Source organism: Cupressus sempervirens, chromosome 3 (genome assembly GCF_028749045.1).
Source record: "Cupressus sempervirens isolate cs-2001-9-10 chromosome 3, ASM2874904v1, whole genome shotgun sequence".
In the NCBI taxonomy this organism is placed as follows: Eukaryota; Viridiplantae; Streptophyta; class Pinopsida; order Cupressales; family Cupressaceae; genus Cupressus; species Cupressus sempervirens.
The window spans coordinates 244749756-244768825 of record NC_143120.1 but is presented as its reverse complement, the minus strand read 5'-3'; the positions used below and the strand labels follow the sequence as shown (position 1 = coordinate 244768825).

Genomic DNA, 19070 nt, shown 5'->3' with positions numbered 1-19070 from the left:
AACCCAACATTACAATGTGCTATAACATAATGTAAAGATTCAGGAGGATCACCTCTATCTGGTGGCTTCCCCTTCTTGTCACAAATATTCTCCCATGGAGTTCGACAAAGATTGGCACTGTGACCCATTTTTCCACATCTATAGCATTGTATAGATTGTCTCTATTTTTATTGATAATCACCTTGTTAATTTTTATTCCCTGTACCTCTATAATGTCTTCTTCCATGACCTCTATTGCTATTATCATGTTTGGAAGGCTCATCTTTGGATGGTTTCCCCTGTCATTTTTGTACAAGATAGAAAGTCTCAACATTTGAAAGTGATTATTTCTTCCCAAATTCTTTTTCCCTCTTTGCAATCTTTTCTAAAAGTTTGTCAAATGCTATATCTTTCATCTTTTCACTAGCTTGAAGAGATTCAAGAAAGTGTGAATAGGTATGATAAAGAGTTTTGATAAAAGCAATGAGTTGTAGATCCACTTTTGCACTCGTAGCTTTAATATCATCAAATAAAGCCCTAATTTCATAGGCTAACTTCATTGGATCATTATCTTTGATTTCTAAGTTGAATAACTTCATTAATAATTTAATGATTTCAAGTTCTTAATGAGAATCATATAGATCTTTGAGTTTCTTTAATGCTGAAAATGCACTCTCACAAGAGATTATATGTCTACTTACCTCTTTAGTAATTGAGACAACAATGAGAGCATAAACCTTTTTGTCTTTACCCTTCCAGATGACGAGTTCCTTTTCATCTCTAGGCTGCTCCGACTCTTCATTTTCATCTTTTCTTTCACAAAAATCATCCTACAAATCATTAAAAATAAGAATATTTTCAACTTTTTGAAACCATTCGTGGTAATTCTCTTTTCCAAAAAGAATTATTCCAATGATTGAAATTAAAGAATGCATTGGAATCACAACTCAATCTAAATTCATTTTCTCCAACAACTTGGCTCTGATACCACTATAATAGGCCCAAAGAATGCGAAATAAAAATGCACACACACATAGAATTTTTTTATTATAATAAAAATTGGATATATACAACATGAAAACTATTTGAGAAGTTGAGAAAAACTATATTAATCGTTACATAATCAAATTGCTAGAAAACTACTTCTTAAATAAACTAAACTAAAGATATCCCAACGGATTAGTTAGCAATTTATGCTTATTACAACTAAATAAAATATATCTATAGGAATAGCTTATGACCTCTTTCTCTCTCTTGTAATGCAAACAATCTACCTTCAAGCTTAGTAGGATGAAAGGTCGTTCATTAGGCATGTATTATGGTGAATGATAAACTGACGAATCCTTTATGGTTTGGAATGATTTTAGGCTATGTAATATAATGAGATTCCATGTTGTCTCTATTGATTGTTAAATAAACCTTGATACTTAGTGAAAGATTGAGGCTTCTACATTCAACGAGGAGAAAGTAACCAAGGTTGAATCCCTACTAATTGAAATTGGTCTTGCACATGGATCAAATACATGAATTTATAATGAATCTCTTAAAACTAAAATTGGTCTCGCGAATGTCATGCTCTTCTAAAATATTTCATTTTCTCTCAACCATTCAAAAATCTTTTCTTGGCATTCTTCAATTCTAAACCTTTGATTAGCTTGCTTGCCTTCAAAAAATAGTGTTCTTTCATTGCATTACATTCTACTGAATATTTTTCTTTCTCCATATTTTCTCTCTATTTTTTTATGCACACTCTTTTACTCATCATTTTTTTTGTTTTTTTTTTTCTTATTTTGCTTATTTGCAATCTCTTAGAATACACTTCTACATCATTTCACACTTCAACTTGTACTTCTCAAATACAATCAACAATTTAGTATTTATTCTTTGTGTATCCTTTCACTTATACTCATTATTTTCCTTTTCTCCTTCAAGTTCCCTTTTTTTAGTCACATTCTTCTTTTGAGAAAATGTATCTTATTTTCACAAAGATTTTGCAGCCTTTTAATTTCCAAATACACTATACATTACACTTTTTAACTTCTTCATTTCTCACTTAACAATGGACACACCCATACAAACTTTTTTCTTGTATATTCATTTTACGTTATCTTTTCGCTTTCTTAAATTTTTCTAATCTTAAAATAGTTGTGGAAGTCCTCCAAAAAATTATTGTGTTGATATTTTTGACACATGAAAATTTACATAATATTTAGAACATTTTTATAATTGTTTTTCAACTAGATTCATTAAATGATCCAAGTTTATATTTATACTCTTTCATTAATTCTTTCTTCCATTCTTTATTCCAACACATCTTTTAAGAATGATTTTTATATCCACAAATCTTGCATGTATGCAAATACCAACACATTTAATATGACCTTCTCTTTAACAAATGTCACATTTGTTTTTTTTTTTTTTTTTTCTATGTACCAATTTCTTCACACACATATCACATTGAATGTTATTACCAACATTTAATATATCTAAGACCCACATTTTTTGGTCTCCAAATGGGGTTAATAGGCTCTTTTATTCTTGTTTTATGCTTTCCCAATCCCTTTCCTTTATAGCCCATCTTCTTCACTATCTTCAAGGAAACACTCTTATTATATAACAAATAAACTTTGCAAAATTATTACCATTTTCTTTCTTACTCTCTTTATTAAAATCACTTTTAACATCAGCATAATCATATTTTTCATTCACATAACCCTGCAAATCATTTGTGTCACATGATACATCACATACAAATGGTCTTGACTTGAAACATTCATTCTCTTGTTTTAGGTTAGACATTTCCATATTCAAGATACAATTTAACTCTTCCAATTTCTTTAACTTTTCTTTCAGATTTTTGTTGTTTTTCTCAACATCATCAAACAATATTAACTTGTTTTCTAATTTTTCATTTTTCTTTTTGACATCATCATACAATTTTAACATTTCCTCTAATTTTTCATTTTTCACTTTAACTTTGATCAATTCTTTTTCTAAATCTTGAACTTGACATAAACACTCATAGTTTTTCTTTCCAACTTCTTTAAATATTTTTTTATCATTCTCAATTTAGGTTCTTTGACACTCATCACTTCTTCTTCTAAACTATATTTTTCCTTTACTCTTTTTCCAAATTTCTCCATTAAGATTAAAATAAACTTAGTCACGTTTTCTACCAAATTATTAGAATTACTCTCTTCTTTTGTTTTCTTTACAATAACCCAAATTTCTCGATTGTTCACAAAAAACCATTTTCCAAAGATTCTAGATGAAGAATACATCGGGAATAAAAATATCAGCTTTTAAAATCAACAGATAACATTACAGAATGGAAAGATACTTGAATTTTGGAAGTCTTAAATTTATCTCACGAAATTCTCTACAAACTTTCCAACAATCTCCTTCAATGGTGCTTATTATTTTAATCTCTAACAATAGCAAGAAATCATTCGTTTGTTTCTACATTGTGAAAAAACTCTAATACAACAAAATATAAATGCTATTATATTCTACTATATGAATTACAATATATACATTGCATATACATAAAAAAATATGATGATAAAGTTGAGTACCAAAACTCTAATTCAAAATATAAAATTGGGCACCTAAGTCTAGAAACTTCCTTTCTAGCAGGACAACGAGGTGGGAGATGCATGCAGGGGGCATGGGTAGGCATGTTATGGATAGAATCTGCCTAAAGAAATATAGGCCTACCGCCCCTATCAATTCATAGTAACGTGATTGGTTAACCAAGCTGACAATTCAAATTGGAGTCATAATTACATCTGACCTCATCTTCATATTTATACATGATGGACCATTTTTGGAAAACAAACATAGAAGAAAAAACCAAGGGTCATTGGTGAAAACTGCCTCTACTTGTGATGGGTTGGCAAAACGAAATAAAGGCAAACCCCATGAGGGGTCCAACTCTTGTTAACCATTCTCTGAGCATAGCTTCAAGAGGAGTCCAACCCACAAAATAACCTATGAAGGTGTGGTGCTCTAACCAGTCACATGAAACATCAAATTCTTGCAAAGGAAGGATAATATCAAGATTACCTTGTGAAAGAGCTTCAGGACAAACTTGTGAGGGCATTTGTTCGGAGGCAGTGCCATGGTAGTCTAAAGCAGCAAGGTGCAGATGAGAAACAACTAGGTCACCGCTAGCCAGAGCCATGATAAAAAAAGCCTAAAGACTCTTGCAATAAATGTGGTTTGACAAGTGTTGCCTAGAAAAGGCAAGTTCAGATGAAGAGACATACTCAAGAGAACTGAAGGCAGGAAACCTTGGCAAGGTTATCACCAAGGAGCCTGAGAAATTCTTTAATGCTCACCCTCAGCATCACATTTGCATCGAAGTTGATCTTTCCAAGGATCTTCGTGATTTCATGGAAATTTAGATTAGGGCGTAAACCTTCTCTTAGAAGGTGCTTTACTTGAACCTACTTAACACCTACTATAGTTGCCAATCGGCAGAACACCAAATTCATGATTGCCCCTTAGTTACCTCCAGGGAAAAACTCGTGCCTAAAGATGTCCCTGCCAAACAAGTCGAAGGGAAAAAAGAAGATTGGGTTTCTGTTGGATGGAAGGGCAAGGCTATCTCGACCCCTTTGCAACCCAAGCAATCTTATGTGGCAGTTGCCACTGTTCCTCCTATTCCCACAAGAAGGTCTTCACCAGCTTGCGTGGGGACGTAGGCATCTTCGACAGTTCCTCTTATGGAGGGTTCGCAGGTTTCAAACCCTAATAATGCGCAGGGGATCAAGGCCACCACCAGGGCTTCTGCCTTGGTCAGGGCTCACACTTCATTTGTGGTCTCTTCCATTGTGCCACCAGCAACATGGCATTCTCGCAATCCTCCTCGATGTGCAGAGGTACCAAAGATAAAGCGACAGGCTATAAGTTCAGAGGATTTTTGGTTTGACTTTCACTTGGCTCCTACCTTCTCGCAAAATAGCTACTCCTCTCTCGAGGATGAGGATGACATGGAAGAGTTCTCATGAACTGCTTTTCATGGAATGTTAGAGGTCTTACAGACCTCACCAGAAAGTACTATGTCCGAGATACCCGTCATAGACTTGGTAATTTGGATTTTTTGTGTTTGCAAGAAGTAAAGATCTCTGGTTTCATGCTTGATGTTGTGTGCCACATCATTTGGCTAGATGGCATTATGTTTTCCTCGCACCATGATGCTGGCTGAGGTGGTGTAGTTACTCTCCTATCACCTCGCCTTCATTCTGCTATTATTTCACACGATTCTGACCCTGTGCATAGAATTGTTTGGCTTTTACTTTCCATTAACAATCACTCTTTTGGAGTCATTAATGTTTATGCTTCCAATGACATTGTTGAAAGAGCCCAGTTGTGGGCTTGGCTAGCTGACAATTTGTCTCCAACTACTTGGGTCATGTGTGGGGACTTCAATATGGTTGAAGTGGCATTTGACAAAGAAGGCATTCTGTGTTTTCGTTGGACAGCTAGGAAAAGAGCAGCTTGGTACCACATGCATAATAAATTGGGCCTCTTTGATCCCAATACTAACCGCCACCAGAGTAGTGGGGTTAGGCACACTTGGTCCAACTTTCAAGCTAGCCTAGATCATATACTAAAATGTCTTGATCATGCCATGATCTCTATGCAATCTTTTTTCTCCTTTTTTGAGGATCGAGACTTGCCTATCATTCCCCTATCAGATGTCACTTTATCTAACTACTATCCTATTTATTTTAGCATTACTTGGCAAACTACTATCCCCAAGGTGGCTAAGTCTCAGTTTTACCTCAACATGTCAGTGCTGATGCATGCTTCCACCATCTCTCATATCCTACGTGTCTAGAATTTAGAGCCACATCTGCACTCTCACAGGAGATGGATTCAATGGTGGAATGATGCCATTGCCAGAACTGCACGATTCCTACGCATCTATGGGCGTCAAGTCGCCATTTTCAGAAAAAGGTCTTATGTAGCTAACAACCTTGCCCTCAGGAAAGCTACTGAGGCTCTAACTCTTAAACCCTTTGATAAAAATTTGTAAGTTCATCTTGCCAAGATTAAACATAACAAGCAAGTTGCTAACAACTATTCTGCCCGTGGAGCTCAACTCAAGGCTTGTCTCCACTGGTTGAAGGTTGGAGACAAAGCCTCAAAGGAATTTTTTCATGCTCTCCCAGCTCGTCATACCAAAGTTGGGATTCAGAAACTCAAACAAGGCATGACTATTCTATCTAGTCTCCCTGACATCCTGCAAGCATTCGTTCATCATTATAAGAATGTCTTTGCTTTGCAGGGAAATTCAATTGCCCAAGAAGATGCTCTCCGAAAATGCATCTCTGTTACTCCCAACCATCTTGTGGGCGAACAACATGCTTTCTGTGTGCAACTTCTTTCCCTCAGCAATCTTAAAAAGGCTACCTTTTCTATGGCAGATGACAAGTCCCCTAGGTGTGATGGATTTCCCTGTGAGTTTTACAAGCACCTCTGGGAGCAAATTGGCCCTGATCTACATAGACTCTATCTCGAAGCATATCATTCTAAAAGATTAGGAGCCATTATAAACGAAGGAAATATTAAATTCATACCTAAGGCTGGTGATCCGGAGGACATATGCAATTGGAGGCCCATCACCCTTCTAAATGTGGCTTATAAGATAATTTCCAAGGCACTCTCTCTCAAAATCAGGCACATGCTGCCTCTAATTGTGCGGCCTAAGAAAACTAGCTTCATCAAGTCTAGATACATTCTTGATAACATTATTGTTATCTAGGAAGAGATGGAATGGACTCGCAAGTCAAAGCAGAAGGCCATCTTTCTGAAGATAGATTTTGCCAAAGCATATGACCACATTGAATGGCCCTTCATCCTAGCTATGCTCCAGGCCTTGGGATTTGGTCCCAACTTTTTTCAATCCATGGAGATGTTTTTTGGTGATGCTAATGCTTACATTACCATTAATAATTTACAGTTTGAGGCCTTTGGGTTTTTTTGCTCCATAAGGCAAGGTTGCCCTTTAGCTCCAGCGCTTTAGGTTCTTGTTGTTGAAGGGTTTGGGTACTTGCTTGCTCATTCTATTTCCTCAAGATTGGTTCATGGCATTACCTTGCCTCATTCTACTTCTCAGCTTGTCAATGGGCATTTTGCTAATGATTCCTTCCTTACTCTTCTTGAGGAGGAGGAAAACATCAACAATGCGCTATCTTGTCTGCAGATTTTTTGTCAAGCCTCTGGCTCTGCCATTCAATGGCATAAAATGCTCTGCTACCACCAGTCTTTTTTGCCAGCTCCACACTGGCTCAACCAGTTTGAGTGGAAATGGGTCACTCACAATGAAATTTTTCATTTTCTTGGCATCCCTTTTGCCTTTCAGGCTTCCCCTCTGGAGCTTTGGAATGTTGTCCTTGCTCAAATTGCGAAAAAGCTTGATTACTGGATTTCCAAGATGCTCTCTCTTGCTGGTAAATTCCAAATTTGTTCTAAGATTCTGGTGGCCACCCATGTTTATTATTCTTCTTGTTGGACTTCTTCCAAAGCTTCCTATCTTAAGTTGGAACACCTGCTTAGAGATTTTCTCTAGGGTTCTGGTTCTAATCATCATGGATTTCACAGAGTCACTTGGGAATTTTGTTGCCTCCCTAAAGAATCTGGTGGCCTCAGTCTGCTTTCCACTCACAAACAAGGCCTTGCACTTTGTGCCAAGTGAATCATTCGAGCTATTACTAGAGACAAAGTTTAGAAGATTCTGGTTTGCCATTGCATTTCTTCTGGCTTCCTTGATAACAGACCTACGCGGAAGGGGATTGGTTTTCAAACCCTTCTCATCATGCACGATCCTGTTGTCATACAAGGCTCATTTGTTATCAAGAGCATCTAGAAAGACTAGGAGGCTATCAAGCCCTAGCTTCATTGGGTTAGGGATGACTTTCGTAATGGTCTCTCCTTGAATCAATAGAATATTTGGTAGTCTCCCCTGTTTGCCATTCAGGGTGACCCTCTTGCTAAGACCCAAGGTGCTAGTGCTCTTCATTTTTTCAAACGTGGCATCAAAACTATCAAAGATCTCTTTCTAGGATCACTATGAGTTTCAGGACCTGGGAAGACATGCAGGTTCAGTACCACATTGTCCATGTAGATCGGTAGACTTTTGACCTATTGCTTTCCTCCATCCCTATACATCTAGTGCACAAGCTTGGAATTCAGTTTGGTCATCCTTGGTGGCATGACTAGAAGTGGTATCGTGACACTCATTTTGCCAACTACAAGCCCAATAAGGGATATCGATGGCTTTCACCCCATCTTCCAATGGTAGACATGCTCAATAAGAGATGGCATTTACAATCTTCACTTTCTCAATGGTGAAAATGCTTCGATACCATCTGGTGCACTATTACTAAGCCCAAGATTGCCCACTTTGCTTGGTGCCTTGCTTTCCAAGGTCTTCCCCTGGGGCCTCGGCTCAAGCACATAGGGGTTGTTGATCCTAGACCCTTCTGTGGTCAGCCTGAGTCCTTTCTACATATTTTTTGGTTTTGTAAACGTGTGCAAAATTATTGGCACTAGATTCATGATTTTTTCAAGCCCTTTAGGCCCAAACCATTTTCATGGCACATGATCTTGCTGGGTGATTCCCCCAGAATTCCCAGAAAGTACTCCCAGATCTGGCATGCATTTAGGATGGAAATTTTATTTACTCTAAGGAAAGATAGAAATGTTGTTTTATTCACACACAGCTTTTTGGATGTTCACATTGCAATGTACACTAAAGCTTGTATTTGTAACAATGTTATTATGCAGATATAGGTGCAAGCTAACAAAGTTGTCCTAGAAGTTGCTCACCTACAAGAGCTACTCAACCACTGGGGCAATGCCCCTTGCATTGTGGCTCAAGTACCTCTAGATGCCTCAGCAGACACCTCGATGCCTTGTGGTCGTCGGCAACGGCGCCACTCCTCAGGCCACCACTCACACACTCTACGCTTGCAGGCCTCTTGCCACCGCTCTCCTAGTGGTGGGGCTAGTAGCTGGGGGAGCCACTCTGCCTCCCCACCCCGTGGTGGCTCTAGCTGATCCCCGCCTCCTCCTCCTACTGCTTGTCAAGATACTGTTGGCAAATGGCCCCACCTGGCGCTGGCAATTTCCCCTCCGTGGCCTGAGGTCAAAGATGTGGAGGCTGCCACTGATCCCCCTACTGTTGTTGCTCCTGATGATGGCTAGTTTGTGCCTAGCCTGCCCCCCAATCCTAGAAATGATTGGGGTTTCAATGACAAAGATGATCCTACCCCCTCGGCTGCCACTACTTTGACAGCCTGAGGTTGCTATATATGTTTATTTATTTATGAATAGTTGCTTCTTCCGGCTGATGTCGTGTGTTTAGTTTCAGCTTTGGCCACTTGAACTCTCTCGTGGGATGATCGTGTATCCCCCGACCCCATTTTTGTGAATTGTATTCTAAGTATATTTTTTAATAGAACAAGACTATTCATCAAAAAAATATTTATACATGACTGACTTAGATTTTTATAACCTTCTTCTCCACTAGCTCTTATTAAATTAGCCAATAGGCTTTCCTTCTAGAGTAGCCTCCAGCCGAAATTTGTCTCAGGCCTATAAACAACTGTCGGAAAACAATTCTCAGATCATGGTTTCAGATTATTACTGGTCTTTCTAGTTCATGGTTTCAGATTATTACTGTTCTTTGATAACCTACAATAAGAGGACAATAAGAGCAGGCTTAGCCACTATTCGCAGTTGCTTGTTTAACTTTATTCATGCCACAATGTTTAATGATAGGGATGGACGGAAGATAAGATTTTTACAATAACCAGTAAGAATTTATTGAAAGTTCTCAGAGGTCTTTTAACCTAATTAATTTCTCGCATTAAGTCTGAGAACTTTCAGTAAAATCGTACAGCTTGTCAGAAACATGGTTACACGCTAGAGACAGAGCGAAGGCCGGGAGGGAAGAACAATCTGCAGAGCTCTGAAGCCATGAAGCGCTGGGCGAGTGAAGAAAGTGCGTTTCAACAAGCAGTACATGACATCAAGTGTTCAGGTTGGTTTTTTTATTGACGGGAATGCAAATGGATTATTTCAATTTATAAGTATCCACTTAGCCGGCCACTTACACGACTATAGGCCAATAGGCATTTCATATGGATTTGAATCTTTTTGTGATCGGTGCCCTAGCGACACCTCTGGTTCTACAACTGATTTCAGAGCATGCATTGGTCGATGTTTGGTGATAGAAATTTTGATTGTAAATGTGACCCATTATTTTATTTTCCAGTTTGAGTAGAGGCATTGTTGTGGTTTGTAGGAATGTAAGATTCAAGTAATTCATGTTGGAATTGTTTGATGCCCTTTTGAGAAGAAGAGCGCTAGAGCAGTTGCAAAACATCTCCAAGCAGGTCTTGCATGAGTATTGGTGTTGTATCCCTGATGGAAGCTTCTAGTTGTAGATGTAGATTTTCTTCGACCTGTAAGTTTGCATGCATGAACCCCAGATTAAATTTCTAGATTTTTTTAACAAATTATGTAATGCCTAATTTCTTGAATGGAATCAATTGTGCGATAAAGATTCGGACAACCATATTGCAGAAGCAGAGGTGAAGGAGGTGAGCGCTACTAAGTTAAAAATTGAAGTTCTGGAATCGTGCAGATACGATGCCATTCATGAACCAATATTTTTGGCCCCATTCTATATGTTCATGTTGATGTCGTGGAAACATTTACAAAATAGAGAGGGTTTTCTCGGGGGATTATGTTGAGTGCCTCTGTAAATAAGCCTTCAATATTAGAGGAACAAACCAGAGAATATGCAGCCTTGATAATGGAAGAGCTTGTTAGTGATAATCATGGGGTAAAACTAAAAGCTTAAATCGTCAATATTTAGCAGTCAATGTTTGAATTCTGAACTATTTCGAAGGAAAAAATTGTATTTTTCGCAATCCTAGTTTTTCTTTTAAATTAATTTTTGTTTTGTTTTTTCAGTTGTCAGAGCTGGAAAGCTTGTTCAAAGGGGACCTTGGAGATGGACATAATCAGAGCTATAACCAGTCTCTAAGGCCTTCAAAAATGAGGTGGGGGTTGTCAATACACTAAGGAAAACGAGCGTTCTTGTTGGACTTCCTAATAGGATTGTAATCAATGGTGAAATTTTTTGCTACATCCTTTGAACTCCACCCTCCTTTTAGCAAAGAATTTCACATCAAATTTTTTCAAAGTAGCAAGCTCTATACAAGCTCTACATTCTTAGCTCTCTCAATTCTGATGATGGATCATTGAGTATGGTTCCAAATGTCGATGCTAATAAAAATTACACACAATCTCACCCATAAGCTTGAACATAATATCATGAAGCTTGAACGTAATATCATAGATTGTGGAAATCTGTTGCAATTAAAGTAAATATCTTCAGTTTTGAAAAATTTGAGAAAGAGATTTTAAATAACATGTCATTGATGTCCCTCTTCTTCCAACCCCTATCTGTAACAAGATTTACCATCTCCTTCAAGTACTCTATTACCCATCAAGCCACACATATTTCAGCAATGTTAATATACCAACAAATACCATCACCATATTTATATTATGCTACATCAATGTCCACTTGGGAGGAAGAAAATTCCTTTCTTGATGTTATATAATATTAATTGATTATATAAGATTAAAAGATTATACAAGAGAATACTAATTATTTATTTTGAAATTAAGATTATATTAATGTAGAATATTATACATTCTAAAAATATGTTTTAAAAAATTATAAAAGAAATTATTATGTAAATTTAGATATATTTGTAAAAGTAGATATTATAAATATAAGGTTTAACGTCTTTTATTTATATTTTTAAATTATATTATGGTAGTTCTATTAAGTGTAAGATTGTTACATAAATTTACAATAATTATTTTTGGGGTATTAAGATTTTAGAAAAAATATGATTTTAAAGAATATTTTGTTTTTGAATATTTTATGTTATCATATTATTTTTTATATTGTTAGCAATTTTTATTAAAGATTTAATATTATAGTTTCTTAATTAATTATGTAAAATCAAGATAGATTAATTTTTTCTATGAAAGAATCTTGTGAAAAATAATACTTTACTTCCATAACCATTATAACCATTATGTATTATAACTTCCTGAATATATTTTACCTTTTTTTCTTTATAGATTATAAGAAACAACACTATTTAATAAATAACTACCTTGTGCAATAATACAATCTATCTATAATTTTCTAGGTTTCAAGTGCTTAAAATTGGTAGGTTATATTTCCAAGAGAGTTCACTATTTTTCAAAGGCTTTTGTTTAGAGTAGGAGTGGAGAAAGGCAAGCATCTTGACAAAGACACAAATATTTAAGAGCTATGTTGAAACAAGATGCCTAATTTTTTGACAAAAGAGGCACAAACACATCTGAGGTTGTTAATGTTGTTACCAATGACACTTCTCTCATCCAAAACATCCTTAGTGAAAAGATTTAGATGCCTACAAAATACAGATGTTACAAGGTTTTCTTATTTTATTCACATAAACTTTGATATACCTAATAAGGTAACCATTGTTTCCTTTGCAAGCTCCACCTTTTATAAGGAGAGTAACCAGTTTTATTGTCTCCTATGTTGTTAGCTTTTATTTGTCATGGAAGCTAACCCTAGTAATCTTGCCATTGGTCACATTACTTATCACCCTAGGATTCATTTATGGCAAGATCATCATAAGGCTAGTTAGGGATAGACATTCCAAAAATAAGAGGGCTGGAACAAATATAGAGCAACAACTATCCTCCATCAGGACAGTGTATTCATTTGTGGGGAGCAAAGTGTAATCAACAAGTTCTAATACACACTTTTATTAAGTGTATGATCTTAAATAAATATATTATAGTTTTTTTTGGGCATTAAGATTTTAGAAAATATATATTTTTAAAGAATTAATATTCTATTTTTGCATATTTTATGCTATCATATTATTTTTAACATTGTTAGTAATTTTTATTAAAGATTTAATATTATAGCTTCTTAAATAATTATATGAAATCAAAATAGATTTAAAAAGTTTACTCTAAATATTTGAGAAAAAATCTTGTGAAAAATAATACTTTATTTCCATAACCATTATAACCATTATGTATTATAATTTTGTGAATATATTTTTTTTTCTTTATAAATTATAAGAAACAAGACTATTTAATAAATAACTACCTTGTGCAATAATACATATTTGAAGATTCTCAAATTGCTACACTTCCTTATGTAATATTAAGCTTCATTTAAGCTTTCTAATTAAATACCTATTAGTGCATTCCTTGCACCTTCTTCTGTTGCAAGTGCTAGTTGCTTGTTTAGTTTCCCATTTGGTTTAGGAGAAAGAGATAAATTAACCATAAATAAGAGGTACTCTTGTACTCTCTTTTGATGAATCTTGCATTTATTTTCAAATCTTTCCTCAATTTACTCATATTTTGATAATGGAGTTCTATTTCTTTTGCTTTCTCTATTCTTGGAGCTTTTAGTTTTCTAGTGCAAATGATTGTAATAAGAAATTTAATTTTTATTAGTGAAATGCAAAAATTGAAGCCTTTTAATTTCATTTGCTTGATTCAAATGGATAAGACTCATTGATTTTTGAATTAGAATAGTTCTTTTTCTCTTTTTCTTTCTCCTTGTCTAGGAATGTAAACTTTGTATTAGGAACTTCTTCTTTGGCTTTGTTTTGAAATGAATTAGGTGGAGAGGTTTCAGTATTATGTGACACATAAATATTCTTGTGTGGTTTGACATTGTTGAAATACTAGAATGGGATTTAGATCTCCACTTATACATATCTCTTTTCCAAGATAGAGGAATTCTAGAAATTAATGGTATGTGGAATGTACTATTTGGATGTCATGAATCCATGGCCTACACAAAAGAATATTTTAGTTCTATTTAAGTATAGTAACTAACAAACCATTTGTTTCCCAATAAGTCCAAGCTAGATAGGTAAAATAATCTTTCCTTTAGAAGATAAATTCTCATAATATGTCTTTACTATGAATTGTTTCTGGGTCCAAGAAACTTTTTTAAAAATAATAATTTCACAAGATTCAAGCTACAATTGTTTAGGAAAATAACTCCACCTATCAAGAATCCTTTTACCCATGCTTGTGTGTTAAGCTTTCTATGTGAAAGTGTAAATTAAGGATGCTTTAAGTAGATGAGCGACTATAAGATGATTGACCATTTTTTGGAATTGATCAACATCCAAGATATTTAGAACTATTGCATCCACCATATGGATTTTTTTAATATTTCATTATGAGATGTCTTTTGAAGTTTTTCTACTAGATTGCATTTTCTTCCTAAAGAAGATGAAAGGTTAGGCATGAGCTCCTTGTTACAAGTACCCTACAAAGTGATTTTTGGTGTTTTCCCCTTGATGATAACGATTGCAAGCTCTTTTCCTTTCTTATCTTTTACTACAATTACATTAAAATATTCTCAAAACTAGATAGAGAATTTAAGGTATTGTCATATATGTGATTTTTTTAAAACTTTTTCATTACCCTTGTCATCTGAATTAGAATTTGAAGATTCACTTTTTAGAAGATTCCATAAAGAGGTTTTAAAGGTTGTGTGATCTTCACCAATGTTTAGCCCCATCTACCTCAAAATTGTTCTGTCATCAACAAGGCCTTAAAATACATGCCTAAATTTCATACAATTGTGAGTTATATTCCCTTTATCTTGGTGATAGGCACAATGGTGAGAATCATTCCACCAAGATGGTTTGGCTTGAGGTTCCTAGGCTATAGACTATGGTAAAGTGATGATTTTGTCTGCAAGTAGAGTCTTCAAAACTTTTACCAGGGTTTGTCCTAATGGAGTGAATTTCCTTCTTGGTCTATTGAAGTGAGGTATATTAAAATGTAGTTTTAATTGATTACCTCTTTGATTATTGTTATTTCTAGAAGAAATGTTATTTGATGCATTAAGATTAGTGGCTTGATAGCTAAAACCACTAGAAAGATTGAAGGGTTTAGAGTTAAGATTCTTGTTGATATCAATCACTTCATCATTCACCAAGTTCTTATTATTGTTGTTCAAATAAAATTAAAATTTATAATTACTGTTATTAGTTAAAAAATTACTGTAAGCATTACTGATAAAAAAACTGTCATAATGTGCTCAAATAGCTTAATGACCCTTCCTATTTAAAGCATCTTTCTATCTTGATGCAATTTTCTATGAGACAACTATTTTTAATATCAGAAAAATAGTATGCTCTATTTTTTAATTAATATGTTATTTTCAAATTTCATTAGTTTAGATGTCTTTAAGATATTCATTACAGTATAGCATTTATTTTACTACAGTCTCTGTTAATGCGTGCGCAATAACCGTGCCCAATCCAAAGTAAACCAAAACAACAATCATAGTGCTGTTCCAGTCCATAACCCGCGGTCAAATCAACTCCTTCCGCGAAAAAACATTTGATCCATATAATAACAAACTATCTAACTTAAATTTTCCCTGAAACTTTTCACGATTCTTGTTTCAGCATTTAATTTTCTTGAGCTTCAGTTTTTCAAATGTCATAAAATTTACAAAAGAGACGTATGGCTTCTGTTAAATTCTCACTTACGCACATAAATTCTTGTTACCAAACACACTGAAAGCTAATGATATATATTAGATCGAAAAGGCCGCATTGACTACTCAGATTTATATTCAAAAGTAATGCTGATAAGTTTCATTTATAAAATAGAGCAGTAACCATACTCAGTTTATACAGCGATTTGTGTAACACAGTTTATTACCAAACTATTCAATAGTTAAGGTACGATTAAATCAACAGAGTCTTGTAATAGAGGATTTGTGAACTAGGGACAATCTGAATTCCTACCAGGTCCACCATAGAAAAACTCATCACCGGATGCTTTGGACTTTTTAATGTTGTAGCATTTAGGGTTAGATGCAGAGATACGAAACTTATAAACAGGTTGTGTGACATATTTGTCATCCACTATTTTTAGATCCCGAAAGTAGCTTGATTTACCAAATCCTTCTGCTGGAAAGTGTCCACTTCCCATTTGAGTAGACGTGTGCTGCCCATTTGCCTGCAAGTTGATAACCTCTCCTCCCCATGATATAGTCCTTGCAATATTTAGACTAGGCAAAATTTCAGATGGCCAATAGCCTATTAATTCACCTTGAAAATAGAACAGCCAGTTACCCGAGTCAAGATCCTGCCAGCGGATCAGCAATGATATTAGAATTTGGGCAAAGGTTAGACTACAACAAATATTAGAATCTTATTAGAAATGATATAAGAATTTGGCCAAAACCTAGACTACAATAAATCTTTGAGCAAGCCATTAGAATTTTGCTGTTCAATATTTTTGAAAACACTAACAATACACTAATGAATTTTAAAAGTGTAATGGTTATTTGCTACATTGACAGAGGGTCACTAAACTTTTAACAACTAAACCCTAATCACTATGACCGTTCTTATTGGTAAGAAATAATATGCCAACCGGAACTATATTATCCAGTGCTTACCTTGATAATCTTGACGCTGACGTCAAATTGTTTTCCATTGTACGTAGAAACTGGATGCAAGCCAAAACCAAGTGCTATGTTTTTGCTTGTATGCACGAAACCAGGGCAAATAAGATTGTAGCAGCCTGACTGATGATTTGTATCAGCCTACCACAAATTGGAGGTTCAGATTATATAATCATCTACATACTTCAAGGCATGCAAAAAATATTTAACTAAATACAGAAATAATACCAACCGTCCAATAACTAAAAAGTCTAGGCTGAGCATCACCAAACAGTTTTGGATTAACCTGATTTGAAACCATCATAGTATGAGTTACCAAGACGTACAGATTCCCATGAGAAAGCAAGATGAATAAAAGTGGTAGTGAAGGAGACATACTTGCCAGCCACCAGCAACCAAGTTGGCATGTACATTTGAAGCCAAAACCGCTGATCCACTGAATTCGTCTTTTTCAACAACTGGTGTCCATACATTTACGGTGGCTTGTGCTCCATTGAATGTTCCACTTACTTGGGCAGCTGCATACTGTAACATAAGGAATAGCCTGATTAAGTTTGAAATCGGAAACTATCCTACTTTTTAAGTAAAACTGTTTATTCATAATTGAGTGTCTAACTTATTATTATTATTTTTTTGGTGAAACATTATATTTATATTAATAATAATTGATTCAAAATATTTTTTGGATAAAAAATTCAGAAAATTTCCGGCACAAAAAGGATGTAGAAAAGAAATATTCTATGAGAGAGTAAATCTTGTCCTTGTGATTCTCAAATCAAATATATTACGATTACAAAGAGTCCAAAACTCATATGAATACGATTCATTGTTTATATATTAATATTATATATATATTTTTACAAAAATGGTGACTATAAAATCAATTAAGTTCAGTTCATAGAAGATATCTTAGAGAAAGAAAACTAAGAAACAAATACAAAGCTTTTAAATGACTAATGTTGTAGCACAGTGGCCAATAGAATGGTCATAGTCATCTCACATTCTCATCTAATATAGAAATAATACTTTCATGCACAAAATTAAAGGAGCCTCAAAACTTTTAACATGTATAGAAAACTTTCACACGGAAGAAATACTCCAACAATAGAACGGACAAATATCTTAAAGACAAAAATCATCTGCATTGTTTTTAATGTCAAATATCATATTAGCAATATATGATGATTTCATACATAATTGTAAAATAATACCTCTCGAACAAGAGTATATTGATCCTTTTTCCCAAACTGCTGAGGTGATACTTCTCTCATTAAATCTTCTATAAATATTCTCCTAACTGGAATTGTTCCGTTTGGACAATCTCCATTGATATGCCATGATTGAATATTACGAGTATCAAAATTTGTTCTATTCTCTTTTGCAACAGATATTGAAGGCGTCTGAGGATACTGCATTAAAAGAATTATAATAAAAATAAAGAAATAAGATATAATTTCAAATTGTAAGAAAAATAGTATATATAACTATTATTGTAATGATATTTTCACAGAACAGCAATTAACATAAAGGATATTTTCTTACTTGGATTTTGTGGTTCTTAAGTAATGGGTGGTCAAATGCAAGTTGCCTTTCCCTATCAATGCAGTCTATAATATCTCCATCTGGGCTCTGCATGAGAGAAAGTTAAGCTCTTGCACTAAAAGTCATCATAATTTATGAAAGAAGGAACTTTCAAGACTAAATCGTGAGAACTTTACCTGAATGCTTTTAACAGCGGGCTTATTCAGTTTTCTTAAATGGTTGAGGGCTTCAGATAATTTAATAGGATCGTATCCGTCCATCTTGGAGTAATTTTTAGCGAACTGGAAGGGATCTTCCATTAACTTTGTTTCCGCAAAAAACGCCATGACAAATACAAGAACTAGAATTAAATCGTATGAAATCCATGATATACTCCTTGAAGAATCTCTGTCAAATTTTGTCTTCATACTGATGTGATGCTGTAATTTTTCTCTGTATATCATGAATAAGAATGTTAGAGAGAGTTTTGTAATCATCATTTATTTATAAGTATTTGCTATAAAAAGATATATCGTTTAGAATTGTCATAAAAATCATATAAATATTTTTATAAGATTCACTCTTTAATACAAAACAACAATAAATTTTTATATATTGAATACTATTTTTTGATGAATAATTATTTTCTATTAATAAATTAATATACTAGTTCCAAATTCAGATTTGATTAAACAACCCAAACCTGAATCAACCACTATAATAATAATTTCAATCTATAATATATAGAAGAGGAGAAATGATCTTATTAATCAGAACAGACATGATTGAACGAACCTTCACCAAGATTCCATTCATTTAACTCAAAAATTTTAAACGACCTGAAAATGGGAGGATGCAAGTATGTCTTTCATGTTTCTATATCAAATTAGTAAATTGTCTAAAAACTTTCTTTAACTTTACTTCTAATAATATTTATCTCCTACCATAACTCCCACACGGGAAATAGAGAAATAGCAAGGAAAGCGTTATTCATGAATACCCAAATACC

At 34.5% G+C, this 19070-nt stretch overlaps 1 protein-coding gene across 1 annotated transcript; it reads right to left on the bottom strand.

Annotated features, from left to right (window-relative positions):
- Positions 1-15852: 15852 nt before the first annotated feature.
- LOC149565773 (protein neprosin-like) lies at positions 15853-18408 on the bottom strand. The gene is made up of 9 exons (XM_089816379.1): positions 18259-18408; positions 18083-18169; positions 17752-17949; positions 17625-17679; positions 17509-17535; positions 16919-17049; positions 16773-16826; positions 16535-16681; positions 15853-16218 (listed from the first exon to the last, which is right to left on the bottom strand). Exons 1-9 carry the CDS (start codon positions 18406-18408, stop codon positions 15853-15855), a joined length of 1215 nt encoding a protein of 404 aa, XP_089672505.1.
- Positions 18409-19070: the final 662 nt, after the last annotated feature.